This window comes from Molossus molossus, unplaced genomic scaffold (assembly GCF_014108415.1).
Source record: "Molossus molossus isolate mMolMol1 unplaced genomic scaffold, mMolMol1.p scaffold_m16_p_3, whole genome shotgun sequence".
NCBI lineage: Eukaryota > Metazoa > Chordata > Mammalia > Chiroptera > Molossidae > Molossus > Molossus molossus.
In genome coordinates, this window is record NW_023425366.1 from 7,712,069 (window position 1) to 7,730,298 (window position 18,230).

The 18,230-nt window shown below is 42.7% G+C and overlaps 1 protein-coding gene across 7 annotated transcripts in view; it reads right to left on the minus strand.

Moving 5' to 3' along the window:
* Nucleotides 1–3,656: 3,656 nt before the first annotated feature.
* Nucleotides 3,657–18,230, minus strand: part of ZNF131 (zinc finger protein 131) — a 31,415-nt gene continuing 16,841 nt past the window's right edge. For 3 of the 7 annotated variants that reach the window (XM_036279481.1, XM_036279479.1, XM_036279480.1), the window contains exons 5-8: nucleotides 13,563–13,920; nucleotides 13,238–13,460; nucleotides 6,395–6,525; nucleotides 4,270–5,525 (exon numbers count right to left, since the gene is read on the minus strand). In XM_036279481.1, coding sequence (XP_036135374.1) covers nucleotides 4,839–5,525; nucleotides 6,395–6,525; nucleotides 13,238–13,460; nucleotides 13,563–13,920 — 1,399 coding nt within the window. In that variant the 3' untranslated portion in view covers nucleotides 4,270–4,838. Of the gene's footprint in view, nucleotides 5,526–6,394; nucleotides 6,526–13,237; nucleotides 13,921–18,230 lie in introns of all 7 variants that reach the window. The other 4 variants (XM_036279477.1, XM_036279478.1, XM_036279482.1 and 1 more) reach the window with 3 other exon arrangements.

An 18,230-nucleotide genomic window follows, 5' to 3' on the forward strand; every position in this document is an offset into this window, starting at 1 on the left:
CTCCTCTAGTAAGTGCTTCATAAGCGGCAGCGATTATTACGATTACTGCAGATTCTGAGGGGTCCTTGCCCATCCGGTGCTGGCATTTTGTGGTCTAAGTTACCCAGGGCACTACATCCATACTGAACGCGAACCTGGGCTATTCGTGGGCTGTCCACCTCCACCCTCCTCCTCCCTCCCTCTGGCAGGGATATTTGACAAGTCTTAGGAGAGGAGGTACAGCAAAGACTACACGGTGCTGCCGAGTTAAATCTGCAACTCAAGGGGCACATCCTATCCCAGGAAAACTGGTCTTCTTTCTCCTGTTCAGGATCTGCCTACCTCATAGCTCATGTATTCTGGCTTTTTATCTTCCGTTTACCTTCTTTTACATTCTGAGTACTTTCTTCAGATCTGCCCTCCATTTCACTGATTCTCTCTTGTGCTGTAATTGGTCAGCAAATATAATGCAAATGTAAGGCACAAGTCAGAGGTGGGAGTATGAAAATGCCATTGGAACTCATTTCACAGCAGGGGGTCAACTGGCAGTTTAAAATTGAATCACAACAAATAGTACTTATTAAAATTTCTTTAACTTTATAGGAAATGTTTAAAATTCACTTTAGATTTTTCTGCCTCATCATTTAGTTATGAATGTTCAATATTGAACTGTCTTCCTAAAGGTAAAATAAAATATAATAGAGGGAAAAAAAACAAGTTGTGATCTTGAGATATTTTTATCATAAAATTTTCATTATAAAATAAGTTCGTGAGATTCTCATTATTGCAGGTACAAACTTTTCTTGAATATGTAGTCATGTGTAGCAGCTAGTGTAATATTTTCTTATAATTGGCACGTGACCATTTATAATTAGCCAATGGACAGCTGAAGGCTCTGGGCCCATTGATCCTTTTGAAGCAAAATTATATCTATGAAAAGTTATAAAGGCCCATTTTTTTCCTTCCATTTTTTGTTCAGATAGAGTGGGAGGGAGGGAGAGGAAGAGAGGGAGAGAGAGAAACATCGACAGGAAAGGGACACATCGAGTGGCTGCCACTCGCATGACCAACCAGGGCCGGGGACAAACCGCAACCGAGGTACACGCCCTCAGCGGGAACCGAACCCGGGTCTCTCTGTTCCACAGGCCGACGCTCTAACCACTGAGCCAAATCGGCCAGGGCTAAAGACCCAATTTGAATCATTACCTTAGTTTGTTTTTACTCCTTAGTCTTTAATAAACTCCATTTCGATTGGACTAGGGATCTGAACCCATCTTGTTCCCTCTGCAGTGTCCCTTACATCTATTATTCCACAGGACATAGTGACTGCTCTCATCTAGGTAGTCTGCCAGGACCCCAAAGCAGTTGATCAGGTATTCTCTTGAGCAAATTTATGCATTGACATTTACTTCTTGGCAGATAATAGCTAATATTTTGTGTCTAAAACATGAGTCACCCAGATGAAGCAAAAGTATCCCTAGGCAATGATTCGGATTTTCCGTTTAGAGTAGCACCTGGCCACACTATAAAATAGAAGAGACTAGCCCTGGCCGGTTTGGCTCAGTGGTTGGAGTGTCAGCCTGCAGCCTGCAGATCAGAGAGAACCAGATTCAGTTCTCACTAAGGGCACGTACCTTGGTTGCAGTTTGTCCCCATCCTGTTGGGGTAGTGTGGGTGGCGGCCAGTGTGTCTCTCTCACATCGATGTTTCTCTCTCTCTCTCTCTCTCTCTCTCTTCCTCTCTCCCTTCTGCTCTATCTGGAGATAAATGCAAAAAATGGAGTCATGCCACTGTGGCTAAATCTGTGCTTCCAAGTGCCCTGCCTGTTTTTCCTGAGGGTGGTTCTAGGACTGACAGCAATACCTGAGAACTGGTGAGCAATGCAATCTCCCCAGTCCTGGACCAGAACAAGGTATGTGGGCACCCCGGGGTGTGGGGCCCTGCAACATGGGTTTGAACAATCCTGATGCCCCCTGAAGCTGGAGAACCACGGCCTGGATGGTGTCGTCCCAGGGCAAAGGGCAAGGTGGTGGAGACACCCGAACGCAATCTGCTGCCTGTATCTTGCCAGCACGTCTCCTGTTTCCTCCACCCTGACCCCATCAAGGGCTAACGTGGATTCCAGAAAGCAAGCGGGTGTCTCAGCCTACGCCCTGTGCAATGCAGCGCTGTCAACGACAGATCTCACACGGCAGTAACTGCATTTCGGATGAGGAGTGTAATCCGCGGAGTCAAAACTCCCTGGTTTCAAATATTGGCTCCTCTCTTCACTGGCTGTTTCTCACCTCCTCCTCCTCTTAGGTTCTATTTATAGCTACCTCTCAAGGTCACTGAGGTGATTATAAAGTGCTTGACATGTAACAAATGATTCATAAATGCTACAATGTTACAATGAAAATTTTTGTTTCTTAGACCCTATTTTGGCATTAAGTATCAAGGTGCACATTGCTTCATTTGAATAAGCATGTCTTGAATAAGCACGTCGTATTAGGTTGCAGGAAAGGTGAGAAGAAACCACATTGAACTCACAGGCTGCCTTCCTACTTACCATGCCGACAGAATGAGAAAGTAATGTTTACAGAACACACAGGGTAGTTTAAGATATCCTATAAACTCCGAATACACTTATGATGGATATTGACCACCTCACATTTACCATTTAAGTGATTTTAACACTTCGTTGGGCCTTTACCTCCGATTTCCCTCTCGTGGCCAGAGCTCTTGAAAGATTGTTTAAAAATAAACCTTGTTTCATACCTTGGCATAAGGGCCCAGCATGAGCTATTTTCAGCATTCAAAATTCACTAGGAATTTGTGTACTTGAGACCTTTATCTGTCAGAAATCTTTTTTAAAAAATCCTCACCGGAGGATCTTTTTCCATTGCTTTGTAGATAGAGTGGAAGGGAGGGGGAGAAAAACGATGTGAGACACATAGATTGGTTGCCTCCTGCACTATCCCAACAGGGCCAGATCGAACCTGCAACCGAGGTACATGCCCTTGACAGGGAATTGAACCCATGACTCTTTGGACTGTGGACTGACACTCTAACTGCTGAACCAAACTGGCCAAGAAGGGTTTTTCTAAAAAAAAACTACAACTAACTCAGAAATATGGACATCCTAAGACGAATTGAAAATTCAACATGATTTTATTCTTTCATCAGTATTTCCTGACTTCAAAGAAAAAAATATGTGTGTCTGTGTATATATATTTGATATGCTTTGTAGTTGGTACCCAACTGCCAAACAGATCAGATTTGGAAATGTTCACATACTTTTTAAATAAAATAAAAACACAAATGTCCTATTCCTGTTATCTCTAAATCGGTGACTTCTCCATTCTCTTCAGTGTCCTTCATAAATATGATCCATTTAACATCAGAATTACCAAAGGGGGGTGAGTTATCTTTTAAATTTAACACACTAAGAGGAGAAAGTCATTTTTAAAGTAAGTTTTTGTGCCCACCGTTTACTAACTGCAAACACCAACGTCTCCTCCTTCCTTTCTTTTGAGCTGGATTTTGAGGGGTGGAGGTAGGTGCATACTGAGAATTCTGCATCTAATTCATGTGTAAGTCACGTTAATATTGGTGCATTGAGTCATGCTAATACAGATGAGAAAATATCTGACCACAAACCAACTTCCACACTGGTAATTAAAAAAAAGAGTCATGAACACATAATTTTAAAATTTACTTTAAAAAATGTAAATATCTCCCAATATTTAACAGGTAAAGAAAATAGCATATTGGTTTCTTTTATGTGGTTGTTATATTTTATTTTCCAAGTAATACTGATTAAAAATATTTACACACCTACTTTTAAGCCCACAGTTTAGCACTCTTATTTGTATGGCTTTAAAAGTTATAGCACAAGATCTTTACATTAAGGATCGGGGAAAAAAGATTCATTCAAAACAAAGCCTGATATAGTATATACATGTTTTCCTCTGTACTTTATTTTAAATACATTAATTTTTAAATGATGCTCATCTTTTTTTTTTTAAATCTGGTGGTAAAATCCTAGTGCAATTTTTCATCAAAATAAAGTTTACCACAGATATAAATGAATTTTCCCAATTGAAAATGGCCCTTCAGCTGCCATTAAATAAAATTCCTCAACCTAAGTGAAAAAGAATTGGTAGTTGTCATTATAAGCAAAAATATAAAGTATTATATAGCATCATCTACATCGCTCCTTACAACACAGACTTGGAAAGAACCAGAGATGCTTTATAGAAGTTTAGTTGGTTTTGAAAAGGCACGTGGGTGTGGATTTTTTTTCTTTTTACATTCTGGACATTTTGCCACCACCACTCTGGTTTCATTGCAGAGATGACATCTGTGACTATCGGGTAGACAAGAACATTGTTCAAACTAAAGAAAGCCAGAAGCCAAAATTTAACCGCACAGTAACAATGCACTTTTCTTCATGCAGCCTGTGTTTCCTATATATTCAATTTTCTAGCATGCATTAGAATACATAAACTTGTATTCTAATGATTTTATGTTTGACTACAATATGAAAAACCTTGAGGAAGAACACAACCTGGGAAAGAGAAGGGAGAACCCTTACCACAATGAAAATAGATACATCCGTACCCAACTATATAAGAATATAATCCATTTAAGTTTCCAGAAATATACTTCTCAAAACCTCCCATTCGCGTATGGAAAACATCCCTCCTCTGTGGCATTAAGAGGGAGGGGAAATCAGTTTGTTTCAACAGAAACAGTTCAGCACAACAAGAAAGAGTTTAACTTTGGTCCACTTGTCTGTTAGCTCAAGGACAGTCACACTGTCCAACATCAGTTCAAAAACCAAACACATAAATTTAAAAATATATTCATTTGTTATTTCATTCTAAAACCGGCATCGGAGTTCTGTTCTCAGTTCCTACACTTTCCGTGTGAGAATCCACTGTGGGCTTGGTCTCCGAATCCTCAGCATCGTCGTGACTGTCCCTGGTGCCCTCCGCAGTGTCTTCCTGGCGGGGCTCCCTCTCCTCCGGGTTCATGATGTCAGGGGTAACTTGATCCAAGTCCGCTTCGAGCAGCTCAGTGTGGACTTCCAGGGGTACCTGATTCACCCGTTCAACATGCAGCTCCTCCACATGTACTTCAGTACCTTCTTCGGTCTGAATCCGACCCACTTCTAGATAACTCACTTGGACCTGCTCCGGAAGCTCGCTCATATGCGCATCATGCACTTGGCTGTCCTGCAGCAGATCTGGGTGGACCTGCTCCACAGTCACTTGTGCTGAGTCCACCTGAACCTGAAGCAGTGGTAACACGTGTACCTTCCCAACTTGTTCTATAATAGTCATGGATGTCACAGGTTCAGTTTGCACACGTGTTTCTACTGAAAGAACTTCTTCGGCTACTAGACGCTCAGAAATATTATGAGCATCACTGAGATGCCTTCTTAATTCATTTCCTTGCATAAACCACAAGTCACATAAAGTACAATGGTTAGGTTTATCTCCAGTGTGTATCACCAAGTGATCTTTGAACTGGTCCCAGCTGTTAAACACACTGTTACAGACCTGAAATAACCAAACATATGATGTTAACCACACTTATATTCACACTAAAGAAAATACAGATTCACTTATTCTCTGTAAGAAAGAGTTAAATATTTTTCTGAAAATGTTATGAGGATGATATTTGTAATATAATCTGCTCCAAGAGTTTTCCTAATTCTTTTATTTGGTCTTTTACCTGATGTAGCTAACAAATTAAATATATTCTGGAAAACATTTTAATATCGCCTTCATTGTTTAAATGTCACATACATTCCAAGACTATAAAGTATCAATATTATAATTTCTCCCATAACAACAAAATCTAGAAACACAGATTATCTGGCATAAATACACACCAATCGTGGAAGACTCAATCACAGCCAGTCCACCTCTCCCTGCTCCATTACTGCAGTTTCAGACTACCTGCTATTTAGGACACACTTTAGTGACACTGATGTCATGTAGGGTTAGGGTAACAAACAAAACAAAAACAAAAGCACATCCCAGCCGGTGTGGCTCAGTGGACTGAGCATCCTCCCATGGACTGAGAGGTCCCAGTTCGATTCCAGATCAGGGCACGTGCCCGTGTTTCAGGCTCAATCCCCAGTAGAGGGCGCGCAGGAGGCAGCCAATCAATGTCTCTCTCTCTCACATTGATGTTTCTGTCTCCCTTCCTCTCTCTCTAAAAAATCAATAAGAACATATTTTAACACACACACACCCACACATACACTATTGTAATCCCCTTATAAAATCAAGATGATGTTCTTGACTCTCATTTCTTCTTTCCAAACTGTCAGTTCTGTGCCTCTGCTCCAGACTCGGCTACCCATCACATTTCATGACTTCACACGGACTCCTCTGCGAAGGGCAGGGGCACCCACACATACCTGACATTCGTAAAGCTTCTTTCTTCCCTTTTTTGCCCCCACTCCAGTTTGGCACGCAGTCAGGTGACATTTGAGGGTGCTATTTCTAGCAAATCGTTCATGACAATTTGGACATTCAAAAGGTTTTTCACCTGTTAGAATAAAAAAAAGTAAACTGATAAACTAAGAAAAACATAAAAAGCAAATAAAAGTTGATTCTTTTGCCCTGGTCCGCATGGCTCAGCGGTTGGAGCGTCGGCCTGCAGACCAGAGAGACCTGGGTTCGGTTCCCGCTAGGGGGCACGTACCAAAAAAAAAAAAAAAAGTTGATTCCTTTGATGAAATTTGAACCTAAGTTCTTTTCCACACTTCTCTATTTTGGGGAGACACATCAATGACCATTCCACGGGCGATTTTGAGCATTTACTGTGTGCCAACCCATGAACTGTGGGATGAAGACAAATAACTCATCCTTGTTTGTAAAAATTCCCTATCACAGGTCAGGTGCTTCATGAAAGTGAAAGACATGAAAACAAACACGCAGTGCACTGCAGAAGGCCCGTTACACACAAGAGGGCAGTGGAAATGCACTGCAGAGCAGAGAGGGTTACGTCTGCCTGGAATGGAATGAGAGAAGGAAAGAAAGAAGAAAGATTATTCCTGGTAGAGGCACAGCGGGTGAGGAGTAAAGAGGGAGGTATCAGCAAAGACTCCCAGATCTCTGGCTTAGAATACCAACCAGGATGAAGAGTACAGAAGTCCATGCAGGTTTGGAGTAGGGTGTGCTGGGAAAAACTGTAACTTCAGTTTTGTGTCCATTGAGTTTGAAGTGGAAAGTCCAGTAAACAGTCGTACAGACAAATCTGGAGCCACACAGAGGTGGACAGAGACATGGATCAGCAGTTACCTTAGGTGGTAATAAAAACCTTTGATGTGGATGAAACTCTTAGCACGTTATGTGATAACAAAGTCCAGGACAGAACCCGGTGAAATATCAAGCTAAAACAGCAGGCTGATGAGGCAGCAAAGGAAACAGAAACCGAATAAGCAGAAGCAGCAGAAAAGGACACTGGGGGAACTTAAAGAAAAAGTTCAGGAAGGTGAGGATGTGATCAGTGCCAATTGAAGAGACTATCAGGTGGGGTAACAAGGGGCCTGCAACACTCCGGCAAGAACAGTGTGAGTGGTATGGTGGGATTAGGAGCCAGACCACAGTGGGAAGAAGGACCGTGAGTGAGGCAAGTCAATGAGAAGTCGGTACAAAATTCTCTCAAGAGGACTTGGAAGTAAAGAGAAGTAGCTAAAGGGGAACAAGTGAATGAGCGGCTCTTTCGGCTGAAGAGAGTAGTTATTTATCTGCTTGCTGAAGGAAGGAATCAGTGGGAGGGGAGAAGAGAGGCGGGAATGACTGGCAGGACAGTCCTGGAGGAGACGTGAAGCTGTGGGACCCAGTACTCAGCTCTTAAAAATTATTTGCTTTAGCCCTGGCTGGTATGGCTCAGCAGTTAGAGCGTCTGGCCCACGTAATTACCATGCGCTCATACACTGAAGTGCCATGCGGCCAGTGAAAACCAAGGAGATTCACGAGTGCTTCGTGTATTTAAGTGTTCACGATCAATGCAACAGCACTGCACTGCACTGCATGCTCCTGTTTGTTTTCTTAAAAGGTCTGTGTGTCTAACTCTATGGCTACTTGAAAATGCAAATATATCTGGAAGAATAAGTAAGAAAATGATGGCAGTTGTTACTTCTGGAGAGATCTGCGGAAGTAGGAAAGAGGTTCACTTTATATTGCAGGTCACCTGAGCTTTCGTATTTAAAAAATTAGTCTAATAAGCCCAGTAAAATCTAAAAATAGCAACAGATTATGTTTTAGCTGTGTGGACAATACAGTCTTCAAAGTGCTCTTATCATTCTCTCTTGTCACCACCCTGTAAAGTAGGTGTCATTATCCTTATTTACAGACAAGGAGAGGCCCAAGGTAAAGTGACCAGTCAGGTCCCTCGTGCTCGATGTCAGAACTGGAGCAGGAATCTCACTCTGCTTCCCGGATGCACGTTCCTTCTGACTGCACGCCACCTCGCTGGGAACCAGGGGACAATCGATAACAAGGGCAGAGGTCTCCTTCAGGTTTTCTTTCACACTGGCGCCCCACAGGTGTGTTTAGCTGACGTCTCCCCAGAGTGCTTTCCCTGCTGTATTTTCTTTCCAAGGGAATACCCTCCAATCATGAAGCCAGCCAAGGCAGAAAGCTGGAGTCACCCTCACACACCTCCCCCATCACCAAATCCTGTCGACTCTGCCTACCTGATGTTACATTTCCAGCCCCTTCCCACTACCACTCCTCTTTTCTCAGCCCCTCAATGTTTCGATTACTCCAAAACTTCCTAATTAGACCCAGGTTTCACTCACTCCAGCCCATCCTACCAGTCATCTCTCGAAAACATAAATCTGAACAGATCTCTTGCTGGTTTACACTTCTTTAAAACAACCCGGTCTTCCAAGATAAAATCTGAACACATTTACAGCACGTACAGCCACATGGTCTTAGCCTCACCTCCCATCACCTCCTCCTCCCTCCCCTCCTCACTGGTAGATCGGTGTGATGCCTGAGTGCATGCCATGTGGTCAGCCGTCCTGCACCATCGACAGCTGCATCTCTTCTACTTGGACCCAGTCCTCGAGTCACGACAACCTGTTAGCAGTGCTCTAACGAGCTGCTTCCTCACTTTCCTGTGCTGTGAATGCTTCATTTCGTTTGCCTGGACCGTTTATCTCCTGGCCAACTCTATTCCTGTGTCATCATAGGTCAGGCTCCAGGAAGCCACCCTTGTCTCTTCTATCATCAACAAAGAGCCCAGGCAGGCGTTCCCACAAGACTCTAGGCTATCCTCCATCAGCACACAGCCCTCACACAGATCGTGACTTGAAGGCAGGGACTATAAAATGTCTTTATCTCCAGGACCTAGCAGGTTGGCATTTTACAAAATAATTCAGAGGATAAGTAGCCAAAGTTTTACAAATCAAGCCATAACATACAACGCATGCTTTAAGAATATTGAAGAAACTAAATCACTAAACAAACAAAAGTATGCAAAATATGAAACGATCCATCCTTTATTAACATAAACACAATTTAAAACTGCTTATTTATGCTCCTCTTGAATTCACTAGCTCATTGATCACATCTGCAACTATCTTGCACTAATTATTAGTGCAGTAATTGAAGTTAAAAAGGCAACAAAGTTCAGTTTGCCTTCTGCACTTGCTAAACTCTTCCTCCACTGGGCATCTCATTGTACAATTTGTAACAACTACTTATATTTGTTAAGTTACTTGAGTTATCACACATCATTTTGAAAGAAAAGACAAAGACATTCAACAAGGCCCCTTAGCTCCATATTCTATTGTTCTATCCAAAATATAAAGTGCAGCACTTGGAAAGTACATTTTAAAACTTCCAAAATGGTCTGTGCAGTCTCATTTTCAAACAGCTAAGTCACTAGGTAATGTTTTTGGTAAATGAGACAATTGTTTTTACCTTCACACTTCCAGAAAATAAATATAAGTGATTATCTGTTGGGGTACTGGAAATCCCTATCAAAGTGTGCTAGTTACCAAATAATGTTTATGTCCTAATTTAATGTGCTTCTGGTATGTCAATCCTTTTGCTTAAACAACTCCAGGTACCACAAAAATGTTCAATACACCATTAAAATAGACGAATATTTGTTTTTAAAGGACCTATAACTATAGGCAGTTTCCAAACATAAAAAAGGTATATACTATAATATTTGACAGTAAGGAAGTATTTCCCTAAAATAGTTAATAAATACTTATTAGTTACCCAAATTAGTACAAGAAAAAGCTAAAGGAGTTCATCACCACCAAACCAGTATTACAAGAAATATTAAAGGGATCTCTTTAAGAAGAAGAACATAAATGTGACTAATAAAATGGCAATAACTACATATTACATATCAATGATCACTTTAAATGTAAAAGGATTAAATGAATGGATAAGAAAACAAGACCCATGTGCATGCTTGTCTCCGAGACCCACTGCAGACTGAAAACACACACAGACTGAAGGAAAGGAATAGGAAAGATATTTCACGCACCTGGAAACAAAAAAAGCTGGGGTGGCAATACTTGTACCAGACAAAAAAGACTTTAAAACAAAGGTTAGAGAAAAAGACAAAGAAGAACACTACACGATAAAGGGAATGAAACAACAAGAGGATATAACCCTTGCAAACATTTATGCACCCAACACTGGAGCACCTGAACACATAAAGCAAATCTTGATGCACATAAAGGGAGAAATCGACAGTAAGAGAGCCACAGTAGGGAGCTTTTACACCCCACTGACATCAATGGATAGATCTTTCATACTAAAATCAATGAGGAAACAGCAGCATTAAATGACACATTAGATCAGATGGGTTTAATTGGTATTTTTAGAGCATTTCACCCCAAAGCAGAATATACAATTTTTTCAAGTACACACGGAACCAGCATTATTTACAACAGCCAAGCTATGGAAGCAACCTAAATGCTCATGAATGGACAATTGAATAAAAAAGCTGTGGTACATATACACAATGGAGTATTACTTGTCCATAAAGAAGATGACATCTTAACCACTTGCAACAACATGGATAGGCCTAGAAAGTATTATGCTAAATGGAGTAAGTCGGACAGAGAAAAGACAAATACCATATGATTTCACTCATATGTGGAATCTAAAGAACAAAAAATAAACTAAGAAAACAGAAACAGTCACATAGAGAACAAACTGATGGCTGCCAGATGAGGGGTTGCAGGACTGGGTGAAAAAGGTGAAGAGATTGAGAAGTACAAACTGGTAGTAACAAAATAGTCACAGAGCTATAAAATACAGCATTGACAATATAGTTAATAATATTGTAATAACCATATATGGTGTCAGGCAGGTACTATTACTTATTGGGGGGAATCACTTTGTAAATTATATAAATGTGTAACCTTTATGCTATGCACCTGAAACTAATATAAAATATTGACTGTCACCCTGGCTGGGTTCAATTCCCAGTCAAGAGCACATACCTGGGTTGCAGGTTCAATCCTCAGCCCTGGTTGGGGTCGTGCAGGAGACACCAACTGATGTGTCTCACATCAATGTTTCTCCCCCCGCCCGACCCCGGCTCCCCTCACTCCCTCCATTATATCTAAAACTCAATGGAAAAATATCCTCAGGTGAGAAATAACAACAACAAAAAAAACCCAAAAACAAAAACAAAAAAAACACTGAATGTCAACTATTATTAAAACAGAGAGAAAAAAGCCTCTTAAAGCCATACTGAGACTTAAGTTTGCGATTCCCTTGCTATCTGCATACTTATTCAGTTCCTAAGTATTAAGGCCAGGAATCTGAATGCTGCGGGATACCACATTATTTGAATCTACCTGGTTTCACAGTTTCAAGCAGTATGGAGGGAGCAACTCTGAACAGTGAAAGATCATGAAAAAAGTTTCAAAGTTCTTCAAACTCCAGCATTGAAAAGAAGGATTCCGAACAGTGTGGGATAGCAATCCTGAATTCTCTGTATTCACAATCTAAACAGCTGTAACCACCACACAGAAAAAGGACTTTACACACTGCAGCTGCTACAGTGGGTTTAGGGACTCCTCAAGATGCAAGTCACTGGTGGTAGTTCCTGGTCTGGCACAGGACATCTAGCAAAGGATGCTCAGGGAGTGGGAACGAGCACAGGGAATCAGACAGGGAAAAAATAGGCACAGGGAATAGAGGCAGCGCTGTAACTGCCAGAGGCCCTACGGCAGGCTCCCCAGGACATCTCCTTCATGCCTGGGATGGCTTGCAGGATAAAGACCTTACCCTTCGCATATCCCTGGCTGACCACCAGTCCTGACACCTTTGTCCATGGAGAGGTGGGAGGGAGATGGACATACACTGACTACCTATCTATAAGGCCAAAACAGATAATCAAATATACATGAAGGCAGAAACACATCCAGGACTGTTTATAAATGTATAAATCTATGCAATGTATTAACATTAAGATAGGAAATGTAAAAATACTAAGTTTCACTATAATTGAAATTTCATAATTTATGACCCTTAGGAAATAATTACAAACTGTACTTTACATATTTTTTTAAATATAAAAATAGGCAAGGTGCAAGAGTGATGATTACTTTCAAAGATGAGTGGCTCAGTGATTGAGTAACCAACCCATGCACTAAGAGGTCACTGGTTTGATTCCTGGTCAGGGCACATGCCCAGGTTGTGGGCCCAATCCCAAGTGGGGGCCATGCAGGAGGCAGCCAATCGATGTTCTCTCTCATCGATGTTTCTCTCTCTCTACAAAAATCAATAAAGAAAAAAAAAACAAAAAACAAAACAAAAACAAAAGATACTGATATTGCTTTTAAAGCATCAATTTTTCAATAAACTATTATTATAAAAACAATGTGTAGCCCTGGTCGGTTTGGCTCAGCAGTTAGAGTGTCAGCCTGCGGTCCACAGAGGACCGGGTGCGGTTCCCGCCAAGGGCATGTACCCTGGTTGCAGTTTGTCCCCGGTCCTGATTGGGCCATGCGGGAGGCAGCCACTTGATGTGTCCCTTTCACGTCGATGTTTCTCTCTCTCTCTCTCTCCCTCCCCCCCACTCTGTCTGAACATAAAAATGGAAAAATGTCCTCAGGTGAGGATAAAAAGAAAACAACGTGTACTCAGCCTGCACATTAGAATATACAGGAGATGGTTTCTGTGGTAGTAATGAAAAAAAGGATTCAGACGTTTAGACTTGAAGTGATTTGGAAAAAATATACTTTTAACATAAGGTATGTGCTAATTACCTGTATGTTTTCGAAGATGCTCTTTAAAATGTCCAAAGTGGTCAAACTGTTTCTCACAGTACTGACATATGTGAATTTTTTTCCCAGTTCTTTGCTTCTTACTGACCCCACCTTCTTCGAGGTGGTAACAACTGAGGTGCTGTTTCCACGCGCTCTCCCGAAGATACCTTTTATTGCATATTTCACACTTGAAACTCTCAGTGGAGTGTGATTTCATGTGTTCCTTAAAATGGTAAAACAATTTAAACGAACGGTTACATTTCTCACAATGGAACAAGTCCTTCACATGTGACAGCTGAAGTTCCACAATTTCAATACCTTCTACCTGTTTGCTTATGGGGTCAGGTGCACAGCCTTCTTCTTTGATCTGCCCTTTCCTGTCACCCTGACGGTACTTGCTGGTGATATCTGCCAACAACGCCAGGGCAGAGTCATCAGAGGAACCTGTGCTCTGAATGTACTTGGTGGGCTGCTTGGCAGAAGCCACATCCTCCAATGTCTCCATGCCTTCATCTTCCACCTCGATTGTGCCTTCGGCAATCTCCACTTCAATCTCCACAGGCTCGGATTCCACAGATGGCAACGACTCAGTGATGACATTTGAAGTTTCTGCTATCTTTCTTTTTTTTGCCTCGCTTTTTCCTGTGGTATTTTCTTCCAGTGGAGCGGAGTTCTCTTTGTTCCTGAAATACATAATGTATGAATTTAAAAACCCGTTAAGATCAAAATCCTAGTAGGCTTTTTGGAAAAAAACTGAGAAGCTATAATAAAATGTATACGAAGAGGCAGGAAACAAGATTGGAGGGCTTATACCACCCTTTTTTCCCCCTCAATTATTTTTTCTTTATTGATTTTAGAGAGAGGAAGAGAGAGGGAAAGAGAGAGAGAAATATGGATGAGAGAGAACACTGACTGGCTGCCTCCTGCATGCCCCCACTGGAGATCAGGCCCACAACCTGGGCATGTGCCCTGACCAGGAATGGAACTGGTGACCTCTTGGTGCATGGGTTAATGCTCAACCACTAAGCCACACTTGCCGGGCTATACCATCTGCTTTTAAGACTTACTGTAAACTAAGAGGTAATACTGGTGAAAGGTCACACATGAAGGTCACCAGAAACAGACTCGTATTTATTTACTTAGCCAACTGGCTTTGGAAAAAAGGTTCCAAGGTCATTTAATGAAGAAAATATCTTTTAACAGTGGTGCTTGAACGACTGGTGTGTCTATATGGGAAAATACACCTTACCTCATATCCTCACATCATAAACAAAAAAAGTTCAAAATGGGCCCTGGCTTATTTGGCTCAGCCGTTAGAGCGTCGGCCCATGGACCACAGAGTCCCAGGTTCGGTTCCCGCTATGGGCACATACCTCGGCTGCAGTTTGTCCCTGGCCCTGGTTAGGGTTGTGTGGGTGGCGACCAGTCGATGTGTGTCTCTCACATCAATGTTTCTCTCGTTTCTCCCCCCCCCCCCACCCCCTGCCCCTGCTCTATCTGAAGATAAATGCAAAAATGTCCTCGGGTGAGGATTAAAAAAAAAAAGGTTCAAAATGGATCAGACTTAAATGTAAAAATCAAAACTGCTACAAGAAAGCAGGAGAAAAATCTCTGTAACACTGAATTAGTGAAAGATTTCTTAAATAGCACACAAAAAGGAAAAACCTTAATAGCAAAAATAGATAAAAATGGATTCATGAAAATTAAAAACTTGTGCCCTTTGAAATACACAGTTAACAAAAGGCAAATCACAGACCAGAAGAAAATATATCAAACTTTGTCAAAGGTCCTGTGTTGAAAATACAGAGTTCTCACACTTTAATAAACTCAGTAGAGGACGATAGCTGCTGGGAGATGATCTCCATCAGTCCCTTGCGATTCTACACGTCTCAGGAACCACAGGCTTTGGTCCTGGGCTATCTTTGCAAGTACGTCAACAGCAGAGCCAACGGTGTGGGAAGGCAGAGAGAGTGGCTCCCTCCGATGCACAGGAGAGCTTTGCTTACTGTCCGATATAGGAATGTCCCACTCTGGGACAAAGGTCTGGCAGGTTTGCTCACAGGCCACTATGAAAGATTTGGGTTTCCTAAGCTAGAGATTCTTCAGCTGTGATGTAAACCAAACATACATACAGCATTTGCCTGAGCCACTGTGGGTCACTCCTGTGGGACTTGCGGGAGAAGAGAAAACTACACAGATATAAAACTCATACTGCCCGCTGTGTAGAGTAATAAAGTCCTTTCTTTCTGACCCAGAAGTCGTATCTTCTATCAGCATCCATAAAACTGTGGCAGAATAACTTGTTGGCTTGCAAATAGGGTAAGATCTCAGATCCCTCACATTTCTTGCCATGTTTTGGCAACAAGGACAGGATGCTGAAAAAGATAAGGCTTTCTGAAACAGGATGGATGAGGCCTCCCAGAGTAACTGATGGGATTGAAGAAGTCCATCGGAGCTGGCCTCTATGTTGAACAACTGTGTGACCGACTAAGCAATATCTGGCCTACCACCTAAATGCCTATTGCCAAGTTCAAATGTTTCCCCCAAGAACATGTGTTGAAGTCCTGCCCCCTGATACCTGTGAATGTGACCTTATTTGGAAGCCTTTGCAGATGTTATCAAGTTAAGGTGAGGTTATCAGAGTGGACTCTCCTCTAATACAACTATGTCCTTATGAGGAAAAGAACATTTGTCAGCTTTTTTTGTACGTGCCCCTGGCGGGAACCGAACCTGGGACTCTCTGGTCCGCAGGCTGAGGCTACAACCGCTAAGCCAAACCAGCCAGGGCCGGAAAGGAACATTTGGACACACACACAAAGAGGAGACAGACAGCTATATGATGATGGGGAAGATGGAGGCAGAGACTGGAGTCACACTGCCAAAAGCCACGGAAGCCCCAGGGCTCAGAAGCTAGAAGAGACAAGGAAGGATCCTCAATCCCCAGAGGCTTTTGAGTGAACATGGCCCTGCTGACACTTTGACTTAGGACTTCTAGCCTCCAGGACTGCGAGACAGTACGTTTCTCCTGCATGAAGCCGCGCAGTTGGCAGTACGTTGTTATGGCAGCCCCAGGACACTAAAACACCCATTACTGAGGAAAAACTAGCAAAGTGGTTGCAGGATGAGGACTGAGCAGTAAGTTCAAGGATGACTGCTGGAACAGTGCCCTGGTTGCAAACTCTCCAGAGGTGTCAGGGAGGGGAGAGGACTTCCCTGCCAATCTGCAGTCCACCCCATAACAACTAACAACAAGATTCTAAGTGGATAAGGGAGTAAAGATGGAAGATCCTGCCCCTTACAGACAAGTCACTGTAACATGCACCTAAAGCCGGTGTGACAGGAGAAATGTGCAGCTGCTAACAGAAACAGTGGAGTCATTAGCACGCCGGCTGGTACACATGGAGATAAGGGGGCAACATATTGTGTTAAGGAAGTGACACTTGAGCCATTTCAGGGCTCAGCCCCTCCTGCAGTCTGTCATGTCCACCTTAGATCCATTTGGAGATGACCATAAAACATCTCAAGAGTTTTTTGGAGTGGGTCCTGGCTGCCCTAAGGGTGCTTTGGTGCCCTTGGGGAGACAAACTCCTAAGATGAGGCATTAACTAGTAAGAGTTGTCCTGTCCAATTGGGTTTACAATGCTGATGAAGATGAGTCATTGGGGAATGAGAAAAGAATCCAAAACAATATATATTCTTGTGATCAGGTCTGCTGAAAACCCCTCTAAACTTTATGTTAGACCAGACAAAAGCATGACAATGGGGCAGCAAATGTCCAGAATAAAGGTACACTCTTTTCAAAAAGCCACCACTGTGCACAGTCAAGTCCAAGTTAACAAAAGGCATAAACCTCATGGCCCCAACTGGAAAGCCATGTGGACAGGGCTGCTGAATCATGGAGCCCAAAACTGAAGTCGAGGGTGTCAGTGAGGATGGCCGGGCTGTCTGACACAGGGCTCCAGGTGGGCTGAAGACACGGGAGGTCTGCCTGACGGAGCTGTATGCAGCTCTTGTGCAGCTTGAAATCAAGTGCACGTCACTTGCAGTCACCTTCTCCCTCCACATTTCATCCTCTCTACCCTTCCCTCCCTGCTACCTTGACTTCACCTGCTTGGAGAAAGATGATGAGAGGTGGAGCCAAGGTCTCCCTGTTCCCACGGGTACACAGAGACGACACCACATGTACCTCTCCCAGCATGCTGATGGAAACTCAGCAAAGGAAAGGACTCAACTGTTCACGGCTTCATTTGATTCAGGCATTTCAGTCACCATCCCATCTGGTTCCATGGAGAGGAGACGCCTGCACTCAACTGATGGGGTCTGGACAGGTTCACAGCAGCGAAGAGGCTGACCTGACCCTGCAGGAGGGGCTGATCCTACATACTGTTGTTGCTGACATCTGAATGTACAGCAGGATTTGCACTTCCCCATCCCACAAGTACCTGATGAGATGGATCACCAACTAGGAAGAGCCACATGTAGAAAAGAGCTACTGGAACAAACTCCCCTGACACCTGCCATCAGTAGCTGTGTCAGGATGAGGCACAGTGTTCTGTCTTATGCTGTCTGAAGTTTATAATCTATTGCTGACATCCTGCTGGCTGGCAAGCCAGTAGTCTCACTCTCACAGGCTCTGACTGCAGCATTATCACATTTCCAACCAATTCAGGGGCCTGCTCACCAAGTCAAGTCTCTTGGGGCTATGCAGGTGGATCCGCAACACTTAATCCCTCCAGCAGCAAAAGAAAAACTACTGTTTCTTCACTTCCTCCTCCCCAAAATTTAGGCCCAGCACTGTACAATATTTAGGGTACTAGAGATAGTATATGCCTCCTTTGAACATTCTTTTTTCCCTTTATTGATTTTAGAGAGGGAGGGAGAGGGAGAGAGATAGAAACATCGAGAGAGGTACAATATTTAGGGTACTAGAGATAGTATATGCCTCCTTTGAACATTCTTTTTTTCCTTTATTGATTTTAGAGAGGAAGGAAGA